The sequence below is a fragment of the Suricata suricatta genome, chromosome 2 (genome assembly GCF_006229205.1).
Source record: "Suricata suricatta isolate VVHF042 chromosome 2, meerkat_22Aug2017_6uvM2_HiC, whole genome shotgun sequence".
Lineage (NCBI taxonomy): Eukaryota > Metazoa > Chordata > Mammalia > Carnivora > Herpestidae > Suricata > Suricata suricatta.
In genome coordinates, this window is record NC_043701.1 from 100,786,101 (window position 1) to 100,810,076 (window position 23,976).

At 46.8% G+C, this 23,976-nt stretch overlaps 1 protein-coding gene across 1 annotated transcript in view; it reads right to left on the reverse strand.

Moving 5' to 3' along the window:
• Positions 1-23,976, reverse strand: part of ABCA13 (ATP binding cassette subfamily A member 13) — a 317,064-nt gene that overhangs the window by 91,447 nt on the left and 201,641 nt on the right. Inside the window, exons 44-48 of the mRNA XM_029919211.1 lie at positions 21,565-21,666; positions 16,484-16,553; positions 12,366-12,484; positions 9,415-9,496; positions 6,044-6,152 (exon numbers count right to left, since the gene is read on the reverse strand). Coding sequence (XP_029775071.1) covers positions 6,044-6,152; positions 9,415-9,496; positions 12,366-12,484; positions 16,484-16,553; positions 21,565-21,666 — 482 coding nt within the window. The remainder of the gene's footprint in view (positions 1-6,043; positions 6,153-9,414; positions 9,497-12,365; positions 12,485-16,483; positions 16,554-21,564; positions 21,667-23,976) is intronic.

The window sequence follows — 23,976 nt, forward strand, 5'->3', positions numbered from 1 at the left end:
CAGAACAGTTGTCTTAGCATCAATATATGTGCAAAGGATTGTTTTCTTTCAGTTAATTCACTGTGAGCCATCAGGGAGACATGAAGGACAAAAATGGTCATTCGGTCCAACAGAGTGTTAGGAGAAATGTATGATCTTTCCAGGAGGTGTTTCTATGGGTTTCTCCCCGCCTTACTCCTCTTAATCTCTCCTGGAAAAGAAGACTCTTTTTCCCCTCGGTATTGAGGTTAATTATTACTCTTACAAAGTAATAAATAGATGGCAATTGAGAACAGGTGTAAAATAAAGAGTAAGATGAAATCCTAACCTACTTCAAGCCAACCATTATTTACATGTTGATGTTAATCATTTCCAAACATCCAAGGTTTTTCCGACATACATATGTTATTACTGAATGATGTTCCACATTCTTCATCTTCTGCTCCATCAATCTTTCTTGAACTTTAATTAATGTTTTCATCACACACATGCCAACATCCGCACCAATGTTTTTGCTGAAACAAGTGTTCACCGAGGTCTTTTACTCATTCTGTGGATTCAATGTTTTTGTGATCTTACTTTTGATCAATCTCTCAAATGACCATCCTGAGGCATTCTTTTTTATTAGGACTATATCTATAATTTGTTGGGATGAGCACTGGGTGTTGTATGTAAGCCAATTTGACAATAAATTACATTCATTAAAAAAAGGAATATATCTACAGCATGTTTTTTTGAGCCACATCCAACATTACTGTGTCTTTATGGCTCATTTACTTTAAGGCAACATCTCTGTCAGGTACAGAATTGGGGTGTGCTTTTCTTTTTCTTTCCATATTCCATAGGCAGTACTCCATGATCCTCTGGCTTTTGAGGTTGTGATTAAAGAGTTGGAGACCACATTCTGGGTTCTCTAAGATGAGCTAGCCCCAGTCTTGCCAGATCCCCTCCCTTACGAGGACCCAGACATCACATACCAGGTGGGAAGAAGGTGGCAGGTGTCTGCTGCCCTTGGGACGTGAGAACAGCATGGCGGGTGGCAGTGAACTTCCTGGTGTCCTTACGGCTTCCCATGTATCCCAGACAAGGCATGCCAGAAGTCCATGATACGGGAACTGTCAGGAGCAGTAGAATGTGATGGCTATACATGTCTACCCACAACCACCACTGAGGAAACTAGATGGGGGGCAAGGATATACTGAGAACACCGCAAATAATCAAAATGGAATCCTGAAAAGCTGATCAAGCTACTCACAGGAAAGCAAGTGAAGAAACAGAGGCAACAAAAACAAAACCAGCAGTGAAGGGTCAGACTTAATCTCACGGGCGGGTGACGCCCACGCACGTGAATACGCCCATTGAAAGACAGAGCTTGGTACAATGAGTTCACCAAGCCATCAGAGCCTCAGAATACCGGAATCAAATCCTGATCCCACAGAATGGAGAAATCCGCCGTGATGTTTAGGCATTTTGATACCTCCCCCTCTGCCCATGATGAACCACCAGACAGAAAACCAGCAAAGATACGCCTGCAACCACAGAACAAACCTCAGCCAGAGCCAAAATAATTAAAAGATGCAGAATGCGTTCTCTGACCACAGTGAATCGGACTAGAAAATAATGAGAGAAGGACAACAGGCAAATAGCAAACACCTAGAATTTAAACAACACTCTTTGAAATAAGCCCTGGGTGAAAGAAGAGGACTCAGGGGAAGTTTTTCAGACTTAGAGCTAGCCTTATTTGTGTGACTTTAAAAGTGATCAGATTCTGCTATTTATAGCTTTGTAAAAAATAAAAAAATGCCATCTTTACCCTTGAACCTTTAAACATTCAACAGGATTGCTAATCGATGATTCCTATTTCCAGAACTCCAGCTCAGGAACTTTGCCTGGATCAAGGCAAACCCTCCCACTGGCTCAGACTTGTTTCATTTGGTTCTCGCTGACGGTTTTCTTCTGACATCACTGTTAGTTTCCTTAATCACTGCCCGTCATCGGCTTCCTTTCTCCACCTAATTCCTCTGCTTCTTCTCCCGCTGTCAGTTCTGCTATCATCTTTTTCCTCTGAGTTCTTAGATGATATTTCATGCTTGTCCTTTACATCAAAAATTCTGAGTGGGGGAAGGAGAGCTCTGCGATCAATAATCTGCTTCTCTGTATCCAGGGAAAATGTGTATTACCATGTTCGGCTTCACCAGTTCCTTTGTTACTGAAATATATCTGACAAGGAACATTGTGTCCATTTAAGGGGTACAACTGCGGATTCGATACATGTATATGCTGGCAGGTGACTGCCACGTGGCAGTAACTGCCAGCTTGCTTTGTCATCTCAGCCTGGCCTCTCTGTCTTGTCTGCCTTCTCATGCTTCCCAGAATTCACACATTTCCTGGTGCTCAGGTGAGTGTAAATTCCTAAGATGTTTCCCAGGACAAGACCTTCTGGGGGTGTGCGGTGTCCCCGCCCTGAGTACGGGGCAGTTCCGGACGCCACACAGGGTGTGACGGCTGTGATGTGTTCATCTGTTGCTGCCCCTCCTTGATCCAAGCCAAGGGGAGGCTGGTCCTAATGTTGCTCTGTGCTCGGAGTCCTCGCATCTCAGGATGTCCCTGCACTGTCACTCCTGTGCTCTCAGGGATCTCCAGACCCTTAATGCTCAGGCTGAAAGTCCCTGACCACAGCTGGTTTCCGATACCCGTTAGCTGTTCCTTCAGCAGCCATTACACTGATCTGAGGTGATCTCCCGCTCTCACGCTGGGGGGGCTGGGGGGTGTCTCTGTTAGAAACTAGGGGTGCATGCCTGGGGAGTCTGTCTTATCTTTGCACAAGTAATGCAGGCAAACCATAATTGGGGTCACACCTTGCTCCTGGGCTCATGTCATCCTTGCCCTGGTGACAGGCACATCATCAACCCCACAAGCAAGCAAGCTGACCTCCCCAGGGCTCCTGGCACCCCAGTGAGTTGTGGCCTCAAGAGAATTCAGAAGGAAAGGGACCAGGGAGGAGGAAGGCTGGGTGGGAAGGACAAGACAAGGTTTTTCTGGCTCTGGACGTATAGCCAGCCCGCCCCGCCCCCAGCAGGTATCTCCAGGTAGCAGGTGGTCCCAGCACGTGAGCACAGGGAGGCAGTGAGGGTGACACTCTGTACCCGATCCCCACACATCCTCGTCTCCCTCCTTCAGGGATGAAGTCATCAGTCAGCCGTGAAGCTCCCCAGGGTGGCCAGCGCTTCCCAAACTGGAATGTCCATGGGCATCACCCAGGTCATTTAACATCTCCTGATGTTCAGATCAGAATCTCTCTTGGGCATTGTTCAAAATTCTCAGGTGATGCCAACGTGCAGACAGTGGAACACCGTCGATCTAGCCTGCACAATCCACAATGGCCAAACTAGGGAAAGAGCCCAGGGGTCCATCAACTGGTGAGTGGACAAAGAAGATGTGGGAGATGTGGACGTAGACACAGACAGATACACACTAGACTAGGAGGTGAGAACAGGCTGCACGTCTGTGCAGCAGTGATTGTGCGTTCAGCTCACGGCGCCAGAACGCCCCTTGGGGCCCGTTCTTCAGGGCACACAGGAAGCACCTGGGAGGTGAGAGCACTCTGTTCCGAGCCCTGCCCAGGGAGCTCTCACCAACACCTTGATGCCAGTGTCCCTCTGCCGGGTGCTGTGCCCCTTCCTGGCTGGGGCCTCTCCTTTCTCTTTCTCTGACCCATCCAGGACCGCTCACTGCCCAGCTTGGCCGCCATCTTTCCTGAGTGTGACACCAAACGGTTTTGCTTAGGACCATTCTACAGGACTTGTCTCTGTCGTTTTCTGAGTCCTCCTGCACACCACTCAACGTGTGACCCGAGGCCGGCCTCCTCTGTACCTGTGCAAATCACTCCACCCTGAAAACGTAGTTCTCCAGACTTCTTTCTTATGATATCACCTGTCCTGACCAGGAAGTCCTTCATTCTTAAAAGATCAGATTTAGATTTTATATCCTTTACACCCTTTCTCTACATTTCTTTACATGTCAGATTCATTGAATTCTCTCCTGTCCCCATAACTAACACCTAAACCCTTTCTCCCCATCTGTCCAAACCCTAGAATTTCAGTTCTTTTCCTCCACTACTCTTACATGGATTACATCCCCGCTGATGGCAACAAACTTCCAGTAGGTCACTTGATTGTAACCCACAGATTGTAACTCTGTGTTCCCACACATGGCTTCTAGATTGTTCCTTTATTTTGAGGAGGGAGGAGCAGAGAGAGAGGAAGAGAGAGAATCCCAAGCAGACTCTATGCTCTCATAACAGAGCTCAGAGTGGGGTTCAGTCTCACAAACCCTGAGATCATGACCTGAGCCAAAACCAAGGGTCGGAGCTTAACCAACTGAGCCAGCCAGGCGCCCGCAGATTGCTCTTTCTAATGCGTTGCTTTGATCATGGCATTCTTGTAGTCAAATACACATAAAGCCTATCTGCTAAGTAAAGTGCATAGTCCTCACTCTGTCACACAAGGTCATACAAGGTCAACCTCAATGGTCTGTCACGACGAGGTCAAACTGGACTCTCCCACAGGACTCAGAAGGTTGCTATTATTCTCTTGCATCACTGATAGGTACAGTAGTTTTGGCCACACTTTCGCCCAAGGTTCAGTGTCCACTGCTGGCAAAGGTCCCCCCGGAAGCACCTCTATCCATGCCCCTTAGAAGTGACTTTTCAGTTTGCTGGAGCAGGACAGCCAAGTCTCTGTCATCAGCAGGACTCACAGCTACATCATGGGCCCAGGACTTCACCTGCCAAGGACCACAGCCACCGGGTGATTTCCCTGAGCCTTGGTTTTCCAATCAGTGAAATGGGCTAATACTGCCCACCCGACAACACCAACAGGACATGAAACGACACCATGGGTGCTAAATTTCCATTGGGAGACCCTCGCACACTTCACGCACCTAAGAAACACCGTGCTGCTATCTGCCATTCAAGGGCCTCACACGTTTATTTCTACTTTTCTTAGGCATACATGCATCTACTTTTTATATTACCTGCCATTGTTCCAACACAATTGCAGTTTCACAAAATAACTCATCCTGTTTTATTAAAAAATTGGGGGCGCCTCGGGGGCTCAGTTGGTTGAGTGTCCAGCTTTGGCTCAGGCCATGATCTCATGGTGCGTGGGTTCGAGCCCCACATCGGGCTCTGTGCTGACAGCTTAGAGCCTGGAGCCTGCTTCAGATTCTGTGTCCCCCTCTCTCTGTCCCTCCCCTGCTCATGATCTGTCTTTCTCTGTCTCTCAAAAATAAATAAAAATGTTAAAAAAAAATTTAATTGGTGGGGAAAGGAAAACCAATGTGGACGTAAAAGATGAGTCTGGGGTTGAGTGAGAACACATGGCGGTAATCACTTTGCACGCACTTCCATGGACATTGACACTTCAACAGGTGAACCTTGTCAATAACACTTGATGGGTCTGCCTTGTTGGTCTTTAGAGAATTTGTCTCCTTTTTTTAAGAAACTGAAAGAAGTTGATAAATTATAATCCATTCCACCCAAGGGAAGCAAACAACAGCCCTTTAAGTCAATAAATTCACCCTGGATTCCAGAAGTGAACATGTCCGCTTTTCAAAATAAGTCATTCTCAAACAAATACTAAATAATGTCAGCATGTCAAAACATGAACACATAGGTAGTAAGTCCATGATCAGCTCAGATCACTGATGAGTTAAGGACAGATTACAATGCTCACCTTTGAGGTGATCTGCACTTTCTACAAAAGGAAATTTTTCTTGCTTCTGTACGATACTGAAGTCACTAAAAGAGAACCCTCAGCCGTCCTTCTACCCCTCACGGTACAGAGGAGGTCACACCTTCTGATGCTAAAGGGAGTTAATGACATCGGTCAGGGGCAAATGAGACCTACCACTTTGCTTGGATTTATACACAAAGAAGCTGCCAAGATGCAGCCCTCTCATCACGCTTCACATTGGTGGGCCTGATGTTTTCTGCTTCTTTCACCCTTCAAAACACGGTCTTCTGACAGCAGTGGATGACATAATGCATGGAAAAGAAAGTTACCGTATTGTCTCCAGTCCTCAGCAGGGGGTAAGTGCCTCCACAATAGGAAGTTGTTCAGATGATTTAAGTAGGATGGTAGGGAATGAAAACCCTTCTGGTTGTACCACACCTGAAACAGAGAGAAAACGTAATGGCTCTCGTGAAATCAGCCCCTACGTCTTCATCAGCTATTCTTGGACACAAGGCACACGTGTCAATTAGCTTCAAAGCACCTGGACATGGGACTCGGGGCAATATGTCCACGCACAACTGGCAGGGAGCAGTAAATTTCAGTCTGCTAGTTTTATATTTATCTTGAGCATACAATTTCCAGCTAAAAATAGATGAATTTTCCCCAGAACAAATGTGAATGTTGGTCTATAATTATATTCTCACAGCAAAAAAGGAACCTGAACCCATCATTTTTTTTTCTTCTTTCTCACTGGGTAAGCTAATAAAATCTGACCTGCAAATTAAAAGCGGAGAAAATGATCAGAAAAAAAAAATGATTACTTTCAAATTAATGACTGAATGTAGGACATTCTTTCTCAAAACAAATTGCACTGAGAAGTTGCTGAGTGTGGAGAATAAAATAGCTTGACCATCAGACAAGAGAGGGAAAAGGGAGGCAAGAACAGGAGATGGACAACGTTATTAAAGCTGGGGCAGGAAGTGGCAGGAAAAATACTCATTGAACCATCAGTATCTATAGTCCCATATTCTCAAACTTCATTTCAGTTCCACACATTGGCCCTTACTTGGGAGAACTTTTAAATTCCGCAGGTAAGCAACACCTGCTTTAGGGTCGTCTAAAAACTAACATTTCAGACCTGGCAGGGTCCAAAGGACTCTCTTTCTCTCTCTTTCCCTTTTTCTTTTCTTCCTTCCTTTCTCCTCCTTCCTTCCTTCTGTCCTTCTTTTCTTCCTCTTTTCTTCCTTCCTTCTTTCCTTCCTTCCCTCCTCTATGCTGAAGAATGACTTTCTACAACGGGAGACTGTGTTCTGAAAATAAGCTGTGGATTTCCTTCACCGCCTGCCCATAGGTCAGGACACAGAAGAATCCAGTAACTGGCAGAGGAAGTTAGTCTGCTTTCGAGAACACATTAGGACAGCTCAAAACATATCTTTCATGTAAGGAATCACGAGCAACAGCTTCTCAGAAAAGCAACTAAGTAAGTTGTAAGAAAAAATACATACACACATGAGTGGATGGATATTCAAATGCCCACAGTTCCGTTGCGAATCTTGGAAGGTATGCCAATTCCCAGGCAGGAAAACGTGCCTTCTGATCTGAAATGCCTACATTCTAAAAGGTGTTTTTGATCAAACAAGCTAAACACTCCAGATGTGAGTGAAGTAGCTTGTGAAGGTCCCAGGACAGACATTCTACAATATGAGACAGGTTCGTCACAGGCCTATTTCCATGCCAATTCTCCGTTCTCTCCAGAAAAAGGACTGAGAACCATGTGGTGTCTTATGAATGCACCCTGAAGCCCAAAGGAAAGCCTGGCGGTTAAGGACTGAAAAGTGAAGGCAATAACCTGACCTGACGTCAGCTGCCCACTGAGTGGTAAGAATCGAGGACAGCAGGTGCCCTTCCCAGCCTGCTGTGGTCCCCTAAGTCCCGGCCTCCTGAGGAGGCGCCGAATCCGACCCCTCTGCATGTTCCTTCCTGGCAAAGTACCCGCCACACAGCATTAGAAACAGCAGAAGTCAATGCACAAAACACATCAGCCCAGAAGGCTAACCCAAGAGGAGCAGGGGTCAGATACACGCATGAGTCACACGTCCTCATCACCAAAGCAGAGATCTGGGGAAATCCTGGCCGCTGGACCCTAGGGGTCTGCCAGCAAAGGCAAGGCACCCATTAGGATGAATGTTCTAGACTGGTATAGATTTAAAAGGTAAAAAATTCTTGGAGGAAATGAACAGATTCTTTCTACCAATTTGGCATATTTGGATACTGGCCATGTCGTATGTTCGAGAGGCCAGTGAGTGTCTTTTAGGTGATGTTTCTTCCAAGCTGCAAATCTTGGTATTCTTATCTTTTCCTATTGAGCCACAAATCTACTCCTCTGTGCTGCCTGCAAAGGAAGAGAGGTTTGAAGAAACCTCAGCTCAAGAAGGGATGTCTGACCATGTCTACACAATGACTGAAATTCTAGGTCAGCAACTACCTAGTGAAATATGATGTCACAACTGTCTTGAGGGATCCTACCACAAGGCATGAAGGTTAAAATGTTCCTCACGGATTGCCTGGTGAAATAGCTGTCCAGATCTGTGACCGCACAGAGCAAAGTCCCAGCATGCACCTGCCCTCACCTTTCCAGGTTCCCTTGAAGCACAGAAGTCCCACAACAACATAGGAGGGCGCCTTCCGGAGCTCACAGAGGCCGACCTTACTGCATTATACAACGGGTCTGCGAGTAGGCCCAATAACACCACAACCGAATCCTTCCAGGTTTCTCTCTCAGTCGAGACCCACACCCAACTAGTTCACCAAACCCTGGGAACAAATGCTCTGAGTCTCTGGTCTTTTCCCATCCAAGGACTGGGTTGACTTCTTTCCTTAGAGAAGCTTCTGTGGTGATGGACGGCCTCGGAGCTCCCACGGGTGGATAGAGGCGTCCGTCCTCCAGGTCAGCTCTAAACAGGCATTTAAAACTGAAGAGCCTGCCAACACGGTCTCAGCGATGCCGAGGGAAACACTTCTGTGGGATGGGCCCACCTTGAAAACGCAGACCGAGCACGCAGTCCTGTGTACACAGACGCCCCTTCCCTGGGCGGGCTCCGGGCCCACCCGCCTTCCGCAGGTAGGGGAGCGTAATTAGTGCATGGATGAGAGAGCTCTTAGCCACCAGGGAAATTAGGGATGTCTCCAGTTATTCTGACAACGGGCGTTTCTAAAAATGGACTATTGGGGCGCCTGCGTGGCTCAGTCATTTAATCGTCCATCTCTTGATTTCAGCTCAGGTCATGATCTCATGATCATGTGTGAGATCGAGCCCCACGTTGGGCCCCACAGTGCGGAGCCTGCTTGGGAGTCTCTGTCTCCCTCTCTCTTTGCCCTAGCCTGACTCATGTGCTCACTCACTCCTTCTCTAAGTAAATACACCTTAAAAACAAACAAACAAACAAAGAAATAAATATGGTTTCATTTCCTTTAGTCCTACTAGCTGAATTCCGGTCTTCACAAAAAGCAGTAAGTTACTTGGTATATTGCTCTAGGGTCTAAAGGGAAGTGACTCACTTTCTCTTTTGGACAACTGTTCTTATTGAAGTAACAAACGCTGGGGCCGGATGTGGAGCCTCTCGTGCCCACAAACGTATGTGCATGCCGAGGTTCCCTGGCCGCTTTCGCACACGAGAAGAGAGAAGAGGGAAGTCATTACCTTTGCCAGAGTGTTTGGGCTTGATGTGTTGGCGTCTGCCTCTTGATCAGGGATCTGCACTCCGAAAGACCAGCCTCCAAGCCTGGGAACAGTGACAGTTGTGAGTGCTTTCATCAGGGAGCCGGGACGTCCCACCAGAGAGCATTCTGTCACATTAACGAGCCATAATAGCCTGAGGACAGCCGCCCCGAGCGCCCAGCCTCGGTGACGGGGCCATACAGGAGCTCCGAGCACAGGAGGGCCAGGCATCCAGGGAGGACCCTGCGTGTTCAGCAGGCTCAGCTAGGTCTTGCCATCTTAGAAAGTGTCCTTCCCAGAGCTCACGTTTCCATAGGACATGCACACCCTGTCCAGGACACGGCCGTGATCACCAGCATGGAGCTGATTCTAATTACCGGTCATTCCTCCTGCACACCAGCCATTCCGATTCGCGTGATCCGTCCCTCACTTCCCAGCCACCCCGTTCCGAATCATTTTGTCTTCCACACTCTGGCCTCTCTCATCTTCAATGCAAACATCGCCTGGCTCAGGAAGGTGTCGCCAGAGAATTTCAGTAGGGGCAGATTTCCTCCTCTTTGGGGTTCTTACAATACCCAACATTCCCAACTATCCTACAACTGTCACCCAGGTTTTAATGGTCTGTTTAGTTCATTGTTTATGCAGCTCTGGGTGTTCTCCCCTGTGGGGACTATGCCTTGTGTCTCCATATCGCGTGGGCTGTGTTGTACCTGAAACCCATTCGGCTTCCAAAATTACGAGTGTAAGTCAGTACTGTCTCACGTGAACCAAGGCACAAATTATTTGGGTTATTTTGGCATGAACTACTACACTGGTCAAAGGTGTTTAAAAGGTGGAGCTGGAGGGGCACCTGGGGGGCTCAGTCGGTTAATCATCTGACTCTTGGTTTCAGCTCAAGTCGTGATCTCACAGTTTCATGAGTTCGAGCCCCACATCGGCCTCTATGCTGGCAGCACAGAGCCTGCTGGAGATTCTTTCTCTCCCTCTCTGCCCCTCCCCCACTCTCACTGTCTCTCTCAAGTAACATAAAATAAAACTTTAAAAAATAATAAAAAAGTAAAAGGTGGAGCTGGGGGCCCATTCACAAGTGGTCAGTGCAGCCCCTGGTTATGTGTGAGTGAAACTACCAAGGCGGGGGGCCACCTGGTCAGGCTGATGCAGGGGTGGGTGGACCTCCACTGTCTCCCTTCTAAATCCCCCCTTGGTTCTGCTGCCCAAATCTAGACAAATATCTTTATTAAAGATACTTGCTTTCTTAAATTATTTTTTTAATGTGTATTTCTTTTTGAAAGAGAGAGAGTGTGAGCAGAGGAAGGGCAGAGAGAGAGAGACACACACACACAGAATCTGAAGGAGGCTCCAAACTTCAAGCTGTCAGCATAGAGCCCAATGTGGGGCTTGAACCCACAAGCTGTGAGATCATGGCCTGAGCCGAAGTCAACGTTCAACCAACTGGGACACCCAGGCGCCCCTAAAGATACTTACTTTTACTAAAAGATAATCTTTACCTATGGACAGGTATTTTGAAAACTTATTTTACACAGCAATTTTATATCCACTGAAACTAACCTTTTATCAATTAAGCACTATTGCTTGGCTATTAAGAAAGAGAGAGAGAGAAAGAGGGAGGGAGGAGGAAAGAAGGAGGAAGGAAGGAGGGAGGGAGAAAAGAAAGAAAGAAAGAAAGAAAGGAAGGAAGAAAGGAAGGAAGGAAGGAAGGAAGAAAGGAAGGAAGGTGCAAAGGGAGGCACATACTTAACTTTGGTCCCACACTCTGGATAAAAGAAACCTGAAGAAAAGACTTCCACCAAAGTGCCCTTACCCTGAGAGAAACTGAGGAAAAAGAATAAGGCTACATTCTCACCTGGCTTAATGCATCCACTGATTCATTGATTCATTAATTCCTCAAAAATGAATTCACTTGAGGGGCGCCTGGGTGGCTCAGTCAGTTAAGCATCTGACTTTGGTTCAGGTCATGATCTCACAGTTTGTGGGTTCGAGCCCTGCATCAGGCTCTGTGCTGACAGCTCAGAGTCTGGAGCCTCCTTAGGATTCTGTGTCTCCCTCTCTCTCTGCCCCTCCCCTGCTCACATTGTCTCCCTCTCTCTCTGCCCCTCCCCCGCTCATATTGTCTCTCTCTAAAAAATAAACATGAAATAAGATTTTTTAATGAATTCACTAGAGGCATATGAGTGCCTTTTATGCAGCAGATACTTATAAGTCCCACACATACAAACTCCCGCCTTCAAAAAATAGATTCCAGGACATCTTTGAAGACGTACAAGGTGAGATTTGGAAGAGAAGCAAGCAAGGCACAGTGAGGGTGGGCTGTGGCCAGGGAGGAGGATGTTCCTGGGCCAGCAAAGGTCAAGGGCCAGGTGTCTGCAGGCACTGAGGACGGACCAACAGATGCTTCAGTACAGAAGCCACAGAATTTGCTTGAGGTCCTAGGAAATTTGATGGCATAGCAACTGGGGTTGCAATTTAAAGCAATGAGAAGCAATCGCTCCCCATGCCCCTCATCTAGATTTGCCCCTCGGGCTCAGGGAGATTCAGCACAAAACAAAAGCTTTCCCAGAAACTATGTAAGATACTAGCTGCAGCCACATTTGCATCTCGGATGCCAAGGTAGATGGAAGGCTCAAGGTCAGACATTATTAGATCATGCTAACTTAGCTGTGCTTATTCACCAAAGCAGTAACCCCCCCCCCCCGGCTCCCCGAGTGAATCTCCACCGAGATGACCCCCCTCCCCTGAGCCTTCACGTGTGCAAGAGGGAAAACCAGCAGTAAGGAACCTTATTCAAGCCCGCAGCTTTTCTTCCGCATTTTAATGAACATCAAGGTTAGCATTCGACATCTGAGTGTTTGAGAGCATAGGATTTCCAAAGTAACTGGAGGAACATGAAGGCCCCGGAGCCAGCTTGCACGCACCTCGGTCTCTCAGATGGCACCAGCAAATACTCCTCCAGGGGGAAAGCAGACAGGTTCAGCAGAGTGTGGCCCAGGCGGTTGGTCAGGTAAGGAGCGCCGGCACTTCTGTTTGCACACATCTGTGAGGGTTTCCAAAGACGGAAAACAGAAACTGACTTAGAAGCCATACACAGGTATACTGACGTTACTTTTTTATTAATTTTTAATATTTTATTTATATTTCTGAGAGAGAGAGAGGGAGACTGCAATCAGGGGAGGAGCAGAGAGAACAAGAGAGAAACACAGAATTGGAAGCAGGCGCCAGACTCTGAGCTGTCAGCACAGAGCCTGACACAGGGCTGGAACTCGTGAACTGCGAGATCATGACCTGAGCCAAAGCAGGACACTTAACCGACTGAGTCCCCCAGGCGCTCCTGATGCTACTTTAAGTGTGACATTTCCTAGCTCTCTCTTTTTAATAAATGATCCGGAGCCCTGCACATGTCCTGATTTCTCAATCTCTTTATGAGTCACCTGCCTTTGAGAACTATGCCCGAATCCCACCATGACCTTTGCCATCAGTTACACTCCAGAACTTTCCATCCTTTTCCGTATGAGACTATGGGTGGATCTGTAAGAACTCAAAAGGGAAAAATACTCTTACTGAGTAGATCTGGTGTCTGATGGACTTGAAAGAGAGTCAGAGGCAACTAGCTGAGGGATGATCAGCAAGAGAATTTCAAAGGCACCTGGTTCTCACACAAGCGCCTAAAGTAGAAACCAGAAGGCTCTCCAGCCCTCATTCGGGGTGTCTACTCAGATCACGACAGAGTCACTGCACGGAGAGGCCCTGCCCTGCCCCTGGGGGGTGGGTGCAGGAGAGACGACACAGTGATGGGGAGCTAACACCACCAGCAGCCCTCACGTGGCCCCCCTCCTCGTGCTTTCCCATCTGTACCATGCAAATGACGGCAGCCGCCCCCACTGGAGGCTGTGTGTTGGTTCAAATGTCCAGAAAAGAGCTGCCTAAGAGTCGGGAGATAAATTCAACACAGCGCTTTCAGGCTCTTGGTAGAAAGGATGGGGGGAAAGACTCTGAAAGGGATGAGTGTGATTTATCAATTAGAAGTCGGCCAACACTGGTGGGCTCAGTGCCAGGTGAACTGACAGCCTTTATGGGTTCACTGCCTCCAGCCTCCCTTCCAATCCGCCCACTGCATCTAGACACATCCCTCCAGAATGTGGTTTGCTTTTAGAGAACTGCCTTGCAGGAGAATTCAAATTCCTCTCAAAAAGCCAGATCCGTTAGAAGATGCTCCTCGGTTTCTCTCTCTAACCCTAATCCGTTCGGGTCTGTTGGAATGTGGCCCCTGCAAGTAAACAGAACAATGGCCGGCAGGGGTCCGAATCTCTTCTGTGGCCCAGACTCTGCAGGTGTGAGGAAAGTAAGGACGCTGAAAAGGGGACCTTCTCCCAACTGGCAGGGTGAGTCCTAACTCCTCCCAGCAGCCACAGGTCGCAAGCGCACCATCCACGCCGTCTGTGGGAAGCCACCAAGCTTATTCCTCGGGGCCAGTGTTTGGTCACATTGTGCTGTCCTCCGGGGACTGTGAAGCCCTGAAACACCGTCCCCCGTCTTCGGAGCCAGCTTGGTTACTGGCCCCTTGGAGCTCTCTGACGGCCTGTCTTTGAAATAGTGTGTCCCCTCAGAATCACAGCCGACCCCACAACATCGCCGTAGGGTTTGGAGAGACTCATGTGCTTGATAAAAATCCAATGCAAGGGGCATGATCCCGCACAGCAGGCTTCTGGGCAACACATATGAGTTTTAGGGGAGAGAAATACTTTGGCTTCTGACAAAACACAGGTCACTGGGCTCAGCATGCTGGGCGGAGAGCAGGGAACCGGCTGGGGCCCTGGCTTTCCTCCCGAGCACCCGGTGCAGCTCCTTAGAGCTGGCCTGTGGGACGGCGGCGGTGTGAATTCCACCTCAAAGTCCCATCTCCTGAACAGGAGCCCTCCGTGTCCCAGCGTGTGGACCAGCACTTCTCAAAGTGTGTCGCCAAGGAACCCAGGTGCCACAGACAAGAAGCAATCATCAGTCACCTGCGGGAAATGCTGTGTGTGTTGCAGCTTACAGTCAGCTCAAGGGCAAGGTCCCGTCACCGGCAAGAGCATCACAGAAAGGCTCCAGCAAAGAGACCCGTTAGATACAGCTTGAACCCCACTTCCAGGCTTGTCTGGCTCCAGTGCCACTTCGCATGAGCCCTTCTTCCCTTTGTGCATGTTACTGAAATCGTACATGAATTTCGGAATGTCTCCATCCATCATTCTGGTATTTATTCATCCATTTCTTGGTCACTGATATCCAATCCAGTTACTTTTTTTTTTGATATTTATTTATTATTGAGAAACAGAGAAAGACACAGCACGAGCATGGAAGGGGCAGAGAGGAGGAGACACAGAATCCAAAGACAGTCTCCAGGCTCTGAGCTGTCAGCAGAGCGCAACACGGGGCTCAAACCCACAACTGTGAGATCATGACCTGAGCCAAAGTTGGATGCTCAACCGACTGAGCCACCCAGGTGCCCCTATCTAATCCAGTTACAACAGATTGAAGGCAGCTCATAATAAAAGGCATCGCTATGACTGGATGATTAAATCAGGGCCAAACACTAAGGAGGAATGAAGTCAGTGGTTTCAGGACTAAACGGAATAACCAAGACAGGACCGAATCCATTATTGTGTCAAGAAACTCTCAACCCAAGAGAGCTGGGTTGTCCATGCAGAGCAGGAAACACAGCAGAGGGTACTGTCAGCCTGGGCCCTGGGGACACGGGAGGAGTCTCACCTAATGCTCAGGTCAGTCACGGGCACAGTTTCCCACAGACTATCTCAGAGAAGAAAAACAGGCCATGTTTCAGGACGCCTGTGGGGCTCAGTTGGTTAAGCATCTGACTTCAGCTCAGATCATGATCTCACGGTTCTTGAGTTTGAGCCCCGTGTTGGGCTCTGTGCTGACAGTTCAGAGTCTGGAGCCTGCTTCGGATTCTGTGTCTCCCTCTCTCTCTGCCCCTCCCCTGCTTATGTTCAGTCTCTCTCTCTCTCAAAAATAAATAAACATTAAAAAAAATTTTTTTTAAGAAAACAGGCCATGTCCATCCAGGACAAAACCTTCAGTACCGTGTGACACTAAGTGGAAAACCCTGGAAACATGTTCTTCATGAGGCCACTTTCTTCCATAACAGACCCTCTATCGACTTAAATTGAGATTGTTGCTTTTCCTTTTTTTTCTGTAAACAAGAATAGCACGTTACCTTGTCGAGTGCTGCTAACAGGCTTATCCATTCTTATTAATTAGCTTTTGGGATTTCTTCTAAGGGGAGTCCCAATCAGTTTTCCAAATAAATTTCATTCCATTCTCCTGCGCAGATTGAATCGCTAAGGCCTGTATCCAACTGTGGGATATACCTACCTCCACGTGTTTCTGTGTGACTCGGCCACAGTCCAAGAGCTAGGTGGTATCTTAGCTTTTGTGGGGTTTTTTTAAAGTGTTTATTTATTTATTTTGAAAGACAGAGCGCATACGAGCAAGGGAGGGGCAGAGAGAAAGGGAGAGAGAGAATGCCAAGCAGGCTCTGCACCAGCAGCACAGAGTCGGACGCAGGGCTTGATCCCAAGCACCATGAGATCATGACCTGAGCTGAAACCAAAAATTGGTTCCTTAACCGACTGAGCCCTCCAGGCACCTCAGTATCTTATATTTTAATAGGTAGCATCAGTCAGAGGCTCGAGGTCATCCTGCCTTAAAATTGGGGGAAGTTTCCCCCTAAAAGGCAACTCTAGCTTATCATGAATTAAGAAACATTAACTTCCTGAAGAAATGGCACTGGCGACATTAATGACCATGAAGAGCAGGCAATGAATCGCAGGGTCACCACAGAAGCCACAGGACATCCACCTTTTGCGTAATGATTTCCAAACCGCATCATGGTTTCCAAAACCCAACGAATCAGGTCAACCAAAAAGTCACGGACTCACTGAGTTAACAAAAACGAAGACATTATAGACAGAGCGCACTCGTTTCCATCCCTCTAGGATGAGACTCAGAAAAGATCCCACACACGGCAAACACCTACCCGGCAGGTGCAGGGACGCTGGGCTCGAGGGGGAGACAGGGGATCCACTCGCCAGCAGGAGGAGTTCTTCCTAACAAACAAGGGAGAGACTCAGTGATCTGCCCATTACAGAGCTAGATTATTTCCCTGAAAGAGACTTCCATCAGCCACCAGCCAATCCCAAGAGAACGTTTCCTACTCTTCCATTTGCTTTCGCGTGAGCTGCTAATCTGAGGACAATGTTTTATTACAGTGACAGTATCTCCATTCTATGAGATGACGCTCACTGGGCTGGCTGTATGGAGTCTACTACCACGGCCTCCCTGGATGATCAGGGGGCCGCAGGCTTGTCTGAACCACGGGCACCTGGTCTCAAAAAAAAATAGGTACTTTGGGGCACCTGGGTGGCTCAGTCGGTTAAGCGTTCGACTTTGGTTCAGGTCATAGTCTCGCAGTGCATGAGTTTGAGCCCCATGTCGGGCTCTGTGCTGACAGCTTAGAGCCCGGAGCCTGCTTCACATTCTGTGTCTCCCTCTCTCTCTGCCCCTGCCCTGCTCGCACTCTGTCTCTCTTTCTCAAAAATAAGTAACATTAAAAATTAAAAAAATAAATAAACTGAGGTACTTCGAGCACCAAAATAGCAATTAATAAGCACAAAGGTGCTGCTAATTCCTTTTGGTGACACGACACAGTAATTTAACCGGACTTTACAGAAAACTTACTGTCTCTCTCAAAAAATAATAAACATTAAAAAAAAGGAAGCCAATGATAACACTTCCATCATAAAGAAAGGCTACACAAGAGAAACTGACCAAAACCGCTTGCACAGAGGTTCCCAAACCTTTTATTCCCAAGCTCCTCTAGAGCTTTTTCTCTGGTAGGACTCATCCTTGGAATTACTTTTCTTTTCTTTTTTTTTAACTAATGCTTGTACATCAAAAGTTGCTTTAGTAATAAGTACAGTAAAACCTTGGTTTGTGAGCATAATTCATTCTGGAAACATGCTTGTCATCCGGAGCACTCGTATATCAAAGCGAATTTCAAGAACCATTGGCTCAGTTGTGATCACATGACATTCAGCGTCACATAGGACTCATATTGCAAAACACCGCTTTTTTATCCAGTTAAAATGTATTAGAAATGCTTACTCATCTTGCAGAACTGGTTACTCGCAATCCAAGGTTTTACTGTACTCCCATCTACTCAGAACTTGGTTATGAAGGAGGAAACAAATATTTCCTGAACGGCAGGCACCCTGCCAGACATGTTGGCTAAGACTTCTCACTGGCCCCACTTTTCAGAAGAGTCAGTGGAGGCCCCGAGAGATCGGGTAGCTTGTCTAAGATCACACTAAGCAAGACGAATGTCTCACGCCCTGAGCCCACGCTCGGTCTGGGCCGTTCTACTCTAACGTGAGAACACCAAGGTGCAAAAGGTCCAGTCCCATGACAAGAAACTCCTGCACTCGCTGCTCGCTGACCTAAGTCCCCTGGTCTGCAGCAGAGCAAACTCATTTCCTTGAGATCAGCAGACCACTGGCCCTGAGTGTAAAGGACCTTCGAAGACAAGGTCTAACCACGTTTGAGAACAGCTGTGGCAGACGGCAGCAAGTCTGAGTGGGGCATATCGGAAATGGCCGACCACCTGGGCACCTGCTTGTCCTGCACGCGGACCCCTCTCCCTTTCTCCACACCTTCCACTCTGAAACCCTCCAGCTTGGCCTGGACGAGGAAGACAGCTTTTGGGATGTGAACTCACCATCTCCCCAGCTGGCCAGCTCCCAGAACAAAGCCAACTTTCCTTTCCCACCAGCACTGGTCTCTCAAGTACTAGCTCTCCAGTAGCCAGCAATAGAACCTGAGTTCAGAACGGGCACTCCGTCCTGGCCACCCCGTCATCTGAGCTAAGTGCTGCTGTTTCTAGAGAACCAGGAGCTGCTGATGCACAAACAGCAGACGATAACTTGGCCACGACACACAGCTAATATGAGGTAGAGTTGAGATGTGAGCTCAGGCAGCCAGTCCCTGAATCTGGGCTCTCCACCCCTTGACCTCCATGGCTAATCCACACACTCTCTCTGCTCTTGATGTGTGACCTCCACATCCGTCCTGACAGTCCCCTCCAAGGGAACGGGTCACCAGTCATTCCTACCTGCAAGGACCTAACCTCAGGAGCGCTGGGGATGTCAGATGACCAGGACAGTCCCTCATACAGCTCTAATCTAATGGAAATGACCTCTCGCTTCTCCCTACCTGAGAATATAAAACTTGCTTCCTTCCACCTTTGTGCCGTGTAAACCATTAATGAGCATGGGAGGGAAAAGGGACCCCTGTATCTCAGAGACGTGGGGGAAAGTGTCACCAGATTGCAACCTTTGTGACACGAAACTGAATATTTAAGTCTCCTGGTCGGCTCCTAAAACTTGGCAACTTCAGCACATTTTCAAATTTAAATTACACATCATCTACTATTATGAAAAAGACTTAATATTTCAAGTCAGGTTTATACCAGAATAGATTTTTCTGGAGCTCTTTACTGCCTTCTGAATAAGAAGTACGAGTCAGGAATTCATCAGTACACCCTCACATATGACGCTCTGAGTATCTCAACAGAAAAATAACCCACAAGCAGAGCCCCACTCATTATTTTTAAATGTTTCCTCTAATTTAACAATCAAGTGATTCCTAAAGTCAGCCAGGAAGAGAAGATGTCCCTGAACTCAAGAGATCTCTGAGTTCAATTCTAGTTTACGCTTATGGAAGGAAACTTACTATAAAGTAAGTAAAACCTTTCGCATCCAGCTGGGACCTTAGGGAATCAAACCCTGTTTTTGTAACATGGACAGAAAGTACTGATGTAAGTATTCACAGTGATGGGTTCAGGGCAGCCTGCCCCCAAAACCACTACCATGGAACGCTGATTATTTTGAATTAAAGCGGCATAAGGAAAAGCCGGTGTGAGCCAGGCCCTATCTGACCCTCTGTCCTGAAAACGGAAGACAAATCTCCCTGTGAAAGGTACTCTCTCCTCTTCGCTGGAGAAGATGTATAAAGAAACCTTGTAACTTCATTGATAATTCCCTACCCCAAGCCCAAACTCCTTCGTCTTGTCAATGCATCACAAATGTACTGAAAAAGGTGCACGAGCCACATGCTTTGGTCACTTCTTTGAGTCTTCTATTTGCATGACCTCCCATACATGCTAATTAAATTTGGTTTTCTCCTGTTAATCTGACATCATTTTAATCATTAGACCAGCCAAGAAACCCAGAAGGGAAGAAAGGAAAATCTCTCAGCCCCTAAAATAGCAGGGCTCTTGTAGGAGACAGACCCCTACCCCTGCCTTTTGTCACAGTGACCAAGAAAAAATAAGGCAGGAAAGAATACAGAATAGGAATGGGTTAAGAATCACAAAGAGAAGGGAGAAAACCAAACAGTGGATTCTGGAAGGAACAGAAAGGCTGAGGAGAAAAGCAATGAGGGTGGCCTGCTGGCTGGGCTGAGGAAGGGGGCTCCGGGCCTGGGAGTGGGGGTGTAGGGGGAGCCATCGGGGGTGTCTTAAAAGGAACTACAAGGGAAATCTGTGTCCAAACAGAATCCTAAACATGTTCCGCTGTCCTTAGCACTGATTCTACTTTTTCCCCCTCTTGAGAGATCTGATAAAGAAATGTCCTTTTATCTGCCAATCGCTTTGGCTTTGTGACAGGTGCAGCCCGCACTGCACCAGGAGGGCCCCAGGCTACGTGTCAGTTGCTCAAAGGGTGCATTTTACAACCTGTGTGTTTCAGGATCGCCCTAGAAGCTCCCAGATCAGAGACTAAATGTCTTTGTTTTTCCACAGAACACTACATAGAGGCCACATTAAGTCTTCTTCCTGAACTCTTCCTTACTGAGCCCACTAATAAATAGCTCTTCACTCTCGAACTAATTGCCAACATGACTAATGAGCCACAGGCGTCATCACAAATCAGAAAAATGTATTGCCGATATTGCTTTAGTGTCTGGGTTTTTATATTTATTGCTTAAAAACAGACACTTTGGTCCTTAATACATCATTATGGTTTTATCACGTTCCCCATGTGCTCTCCCCAGAACTGCAATTTCCTGGAGCAGGGCCAGATCCTGTATCTATCCAGGGTCCTACGACTGGCACTGTATTTATAGTAGACCCTCAGTTAATAACAGTCAGGCAAAATTAGAGAGAAAATTAAGGACAGAGAAAGGCAGGCTTTAACAAGTTTCCATTAAAAAGTCGTCTCAATATTCTCATTTTCAAATCTTAGAAGAAAATAGTCTTCAAAGAATTCATCCTCAAAGTGATGAAAACCATTTAAGCTTCCTTTTTTTAAGTTTATTTATTTGAGAGAGAGAGAGAGAGAGTGTGTGTGTGTGTGTGTGTGTGTGCGTGCGCACACGCAGGAGCAGGGACATGGCAGAGAGAGAGTCCCAAGCAGGCTCCCCACCATCAGCCCTCCGGGGGCTCGAACTCATAAGCCCAGAGATCATGACCTGAAGCTTAACTAACTGAGCCACCCAGGTGCCCCATTAAGTTTATTTAGTTAAAAAAAATACAATCTAGGGGCGCCTGGGTGGTTCAGTCCGTTAACCGTCCGACTTCAGCTCATGTCATGATCTCACAGTTCACAGGTTCAAGCCCCACATAAAGCTCTGTGTTGACAGCTCAGAGTGTAGAGCCTGCTTCAGACCCTATGTCTCCCTCTCCCGTGCATGCTCTCTCTCTCAAGAATAAATAAACATTAAACAAAATTTAGAGGAAAACACCATCTTTTCACATGTGTAGGTTTTCCCTAAAAGTGAATAACAGTTAATACATATTTCACATTTCATTGCTACTTTATGCTTTGTACTTTTGGGTTTTATTATGCGAATTGAATGTTATTAATCATTAATTATTTTTTTTTTTGCTGTAATAGAAAGCATACCCATGAGGCCTGTGCAGGACTAACCTACTGCTTAGGCTAGTGGTCATTTCACGTGACGGAAACGTGCCATCAGAGCCACCAGTCTCACAGGGAGATGGTCCTCTGGGGCTGCAGGGCTGTGGCCGGAGGGTGCACTCTCACGGAGTCGTGGGCAACTTACAGGTCTGCGTGTGCATCAGGGTTTGAACCGTCGCAGAGTCGATCCTGATCTCCAAACGCCCTCAATAGCACGTGGACAAGCTCCTGCTCCTCAGTCGCACTGCTGCTCATCAGAACACAAAAGGAATAAGGTGGCCTTGTTAGTGGTCCCGGCTCAGATCACAGGGGCCCTGGATCAGCGGATCCGGCCAAAGGTTGTTAGATCAGAGAGCTCAGCTGTTGCGTTTGTATGGTCAAATATAGGTAAGCTTTTATCAAAGCGCCTGGGGGGCTCAGTCAGTTGAGCATCCGACTTTGGCTCAGGTCATGACCTCCTATTTCATGACTCCGAGCCCCATGTCAGGCTCGTTGCTGTCACCCTGTTAGCACAAAGCCCACGTCAGATCCTCTATCCTCCTCTCTCGGCCCCTCCTACACTTGCACTCACCCAAAAATAAAATATTTGAAAAAACAATTCAGGATTTTCTCAGAAGCACAGTATTGTCCACACAGATATGCATTCTTCTCTATTTGCATTCACACTGTATTATGCTTCTCATTTTTTATTCAATATTATAATAGTGCCATCTTTGGCAGTTTTGCATGGTTTCTAAAAATGAATTGTAAACGTTGCATGATATTTCATCGTATTAGTACATTAAAATCTATGAAAAACATTCTCTTAATGTTGCAGCTCTGGTTTGTTCTGAATATTTGTTCTATTAGAAAGCACTGTGACAAAACTCTGTATTTTCATGTTTTTTGGTCCTTTATGTGATCTGCATGGAACAACACTTTTTTTATTTTTTATTTATTTATTTTTGAGAGCGTGAGCAGGGGAGGGAGGGTCAGAGAGAGAGGGAGATACAGAATCCGAAGCAGGCTCCAGGCTCTGAGCTAGCTGTCAGCACAGAGCCCGACACGGGGCTTGAACCCACAAACTGAGATCATGATCTGAGCCAAAGCTGGATGCTTAACTGAACGAGCCACCCAGGTGCCCCGGAACAACACTTTCTTGGTGAGAAGTCTTCAGCACATAATCCTGCATATGCTTTAAGTGTACATGGAATTATAGTATTTATTTAACAGGCACAAGCTTCAGAAATCTGTTAATAGTTTAAGCAGTGTTAATAAACAGCTAGCTAGCTAACTAGATATGTGGTAGGGGCCCCTCCCTAAGGAAAGAAAAAAGAAAACCATAAGGCAACCTGGCTGTATGCATACATGACAACATCCCTCACAACCCTGTAACATGAGACCACGTAATCAGACTGCATTTTTGTGTGTTATCATATATGGGAGACAAGTAAAGAATATATTAAAAAACTACGCCACGTGGCATTCAGGACTCAGTTCTTTGAATACAAACCCAACTGGAAGGTGCTGACAGGAATAAAGTTGCTTCCTGGAAAGAAGAGTCTCAGTAGATAAGACAAGATAAGATAAATAAATATAATATAAAAAAAATTGTTTTAAATAGTTCAGCATTGATGAGAACCAAGGCCATCAATAGTGAATTTCCTTACTGAAGGAAGACCCCACCGGCGATAAGACATACTATTCCTCTAGCTTGACAGAGGTGTGGAAACAACGTCTCTACTAAAGTTTATGCATCAATTGTGAAAGACACCTTGACTTGAGAAAGCGTACAGGAAATGATCATTTAAAGTCGTGTGAAGTGGACTGATTGGGAATGGCCTTATTTAAGTTAATTAAAACCCTGAATGGCTGTATTTACCAAAGAAAATGTATTACTTTCTAGAACTTATACCAGGTCATTTACAAAACGAATAGGAACATTTGTCCCCAAGATAAAGACAAATGATGTATTATTAGTAGGATAGATTACTTAGAGGAAAGCACGACCTCAACTCTCTTTGGAAAGAAGCAGCTTGTAAATGAACAAATGCACACAAAGGTTTATTTTAAATAACTTAAAACAAAGCCTTCTCTTGTTTCATGTTTTTTTTTTTCACTGTTTATTTTTGAGAGAGAGAGAGAGCAAGCAAGCAGGAGAGGTGCAGAGAGACTGGGGGCAGAGGACTGAAGCAGGCTCACACTGACAGCAGAGAACCCAGTGTGGGGCTCCAACCCACCCACCACCAGATCAGGACGGGGGCAGAAGTCGGACGCTCACTTGACTGAGCCACCCAGGTGCCCCAACAGTAGCCTCTCCTAGGAAGTGTAAGAACCTTCAATGTCATGCTCGATCGCGGATACTTGTGATTCTTAGTTTACGGACAGTGAAACACTGGTTCCCAATACCATTCGGAATTGGTACCAGGAATCAAACACAGGGAAGTCTGGGACGGCCAAGGTTACTGCACTCCCACATCCCGTAACTACAATAAAAGCCTCAAATGAGAAGTAACCTCAGTATTTCCACAGTGTGGCCCTTTACCCAGATAGGAATTTGACAGAGATTTCAGATTTT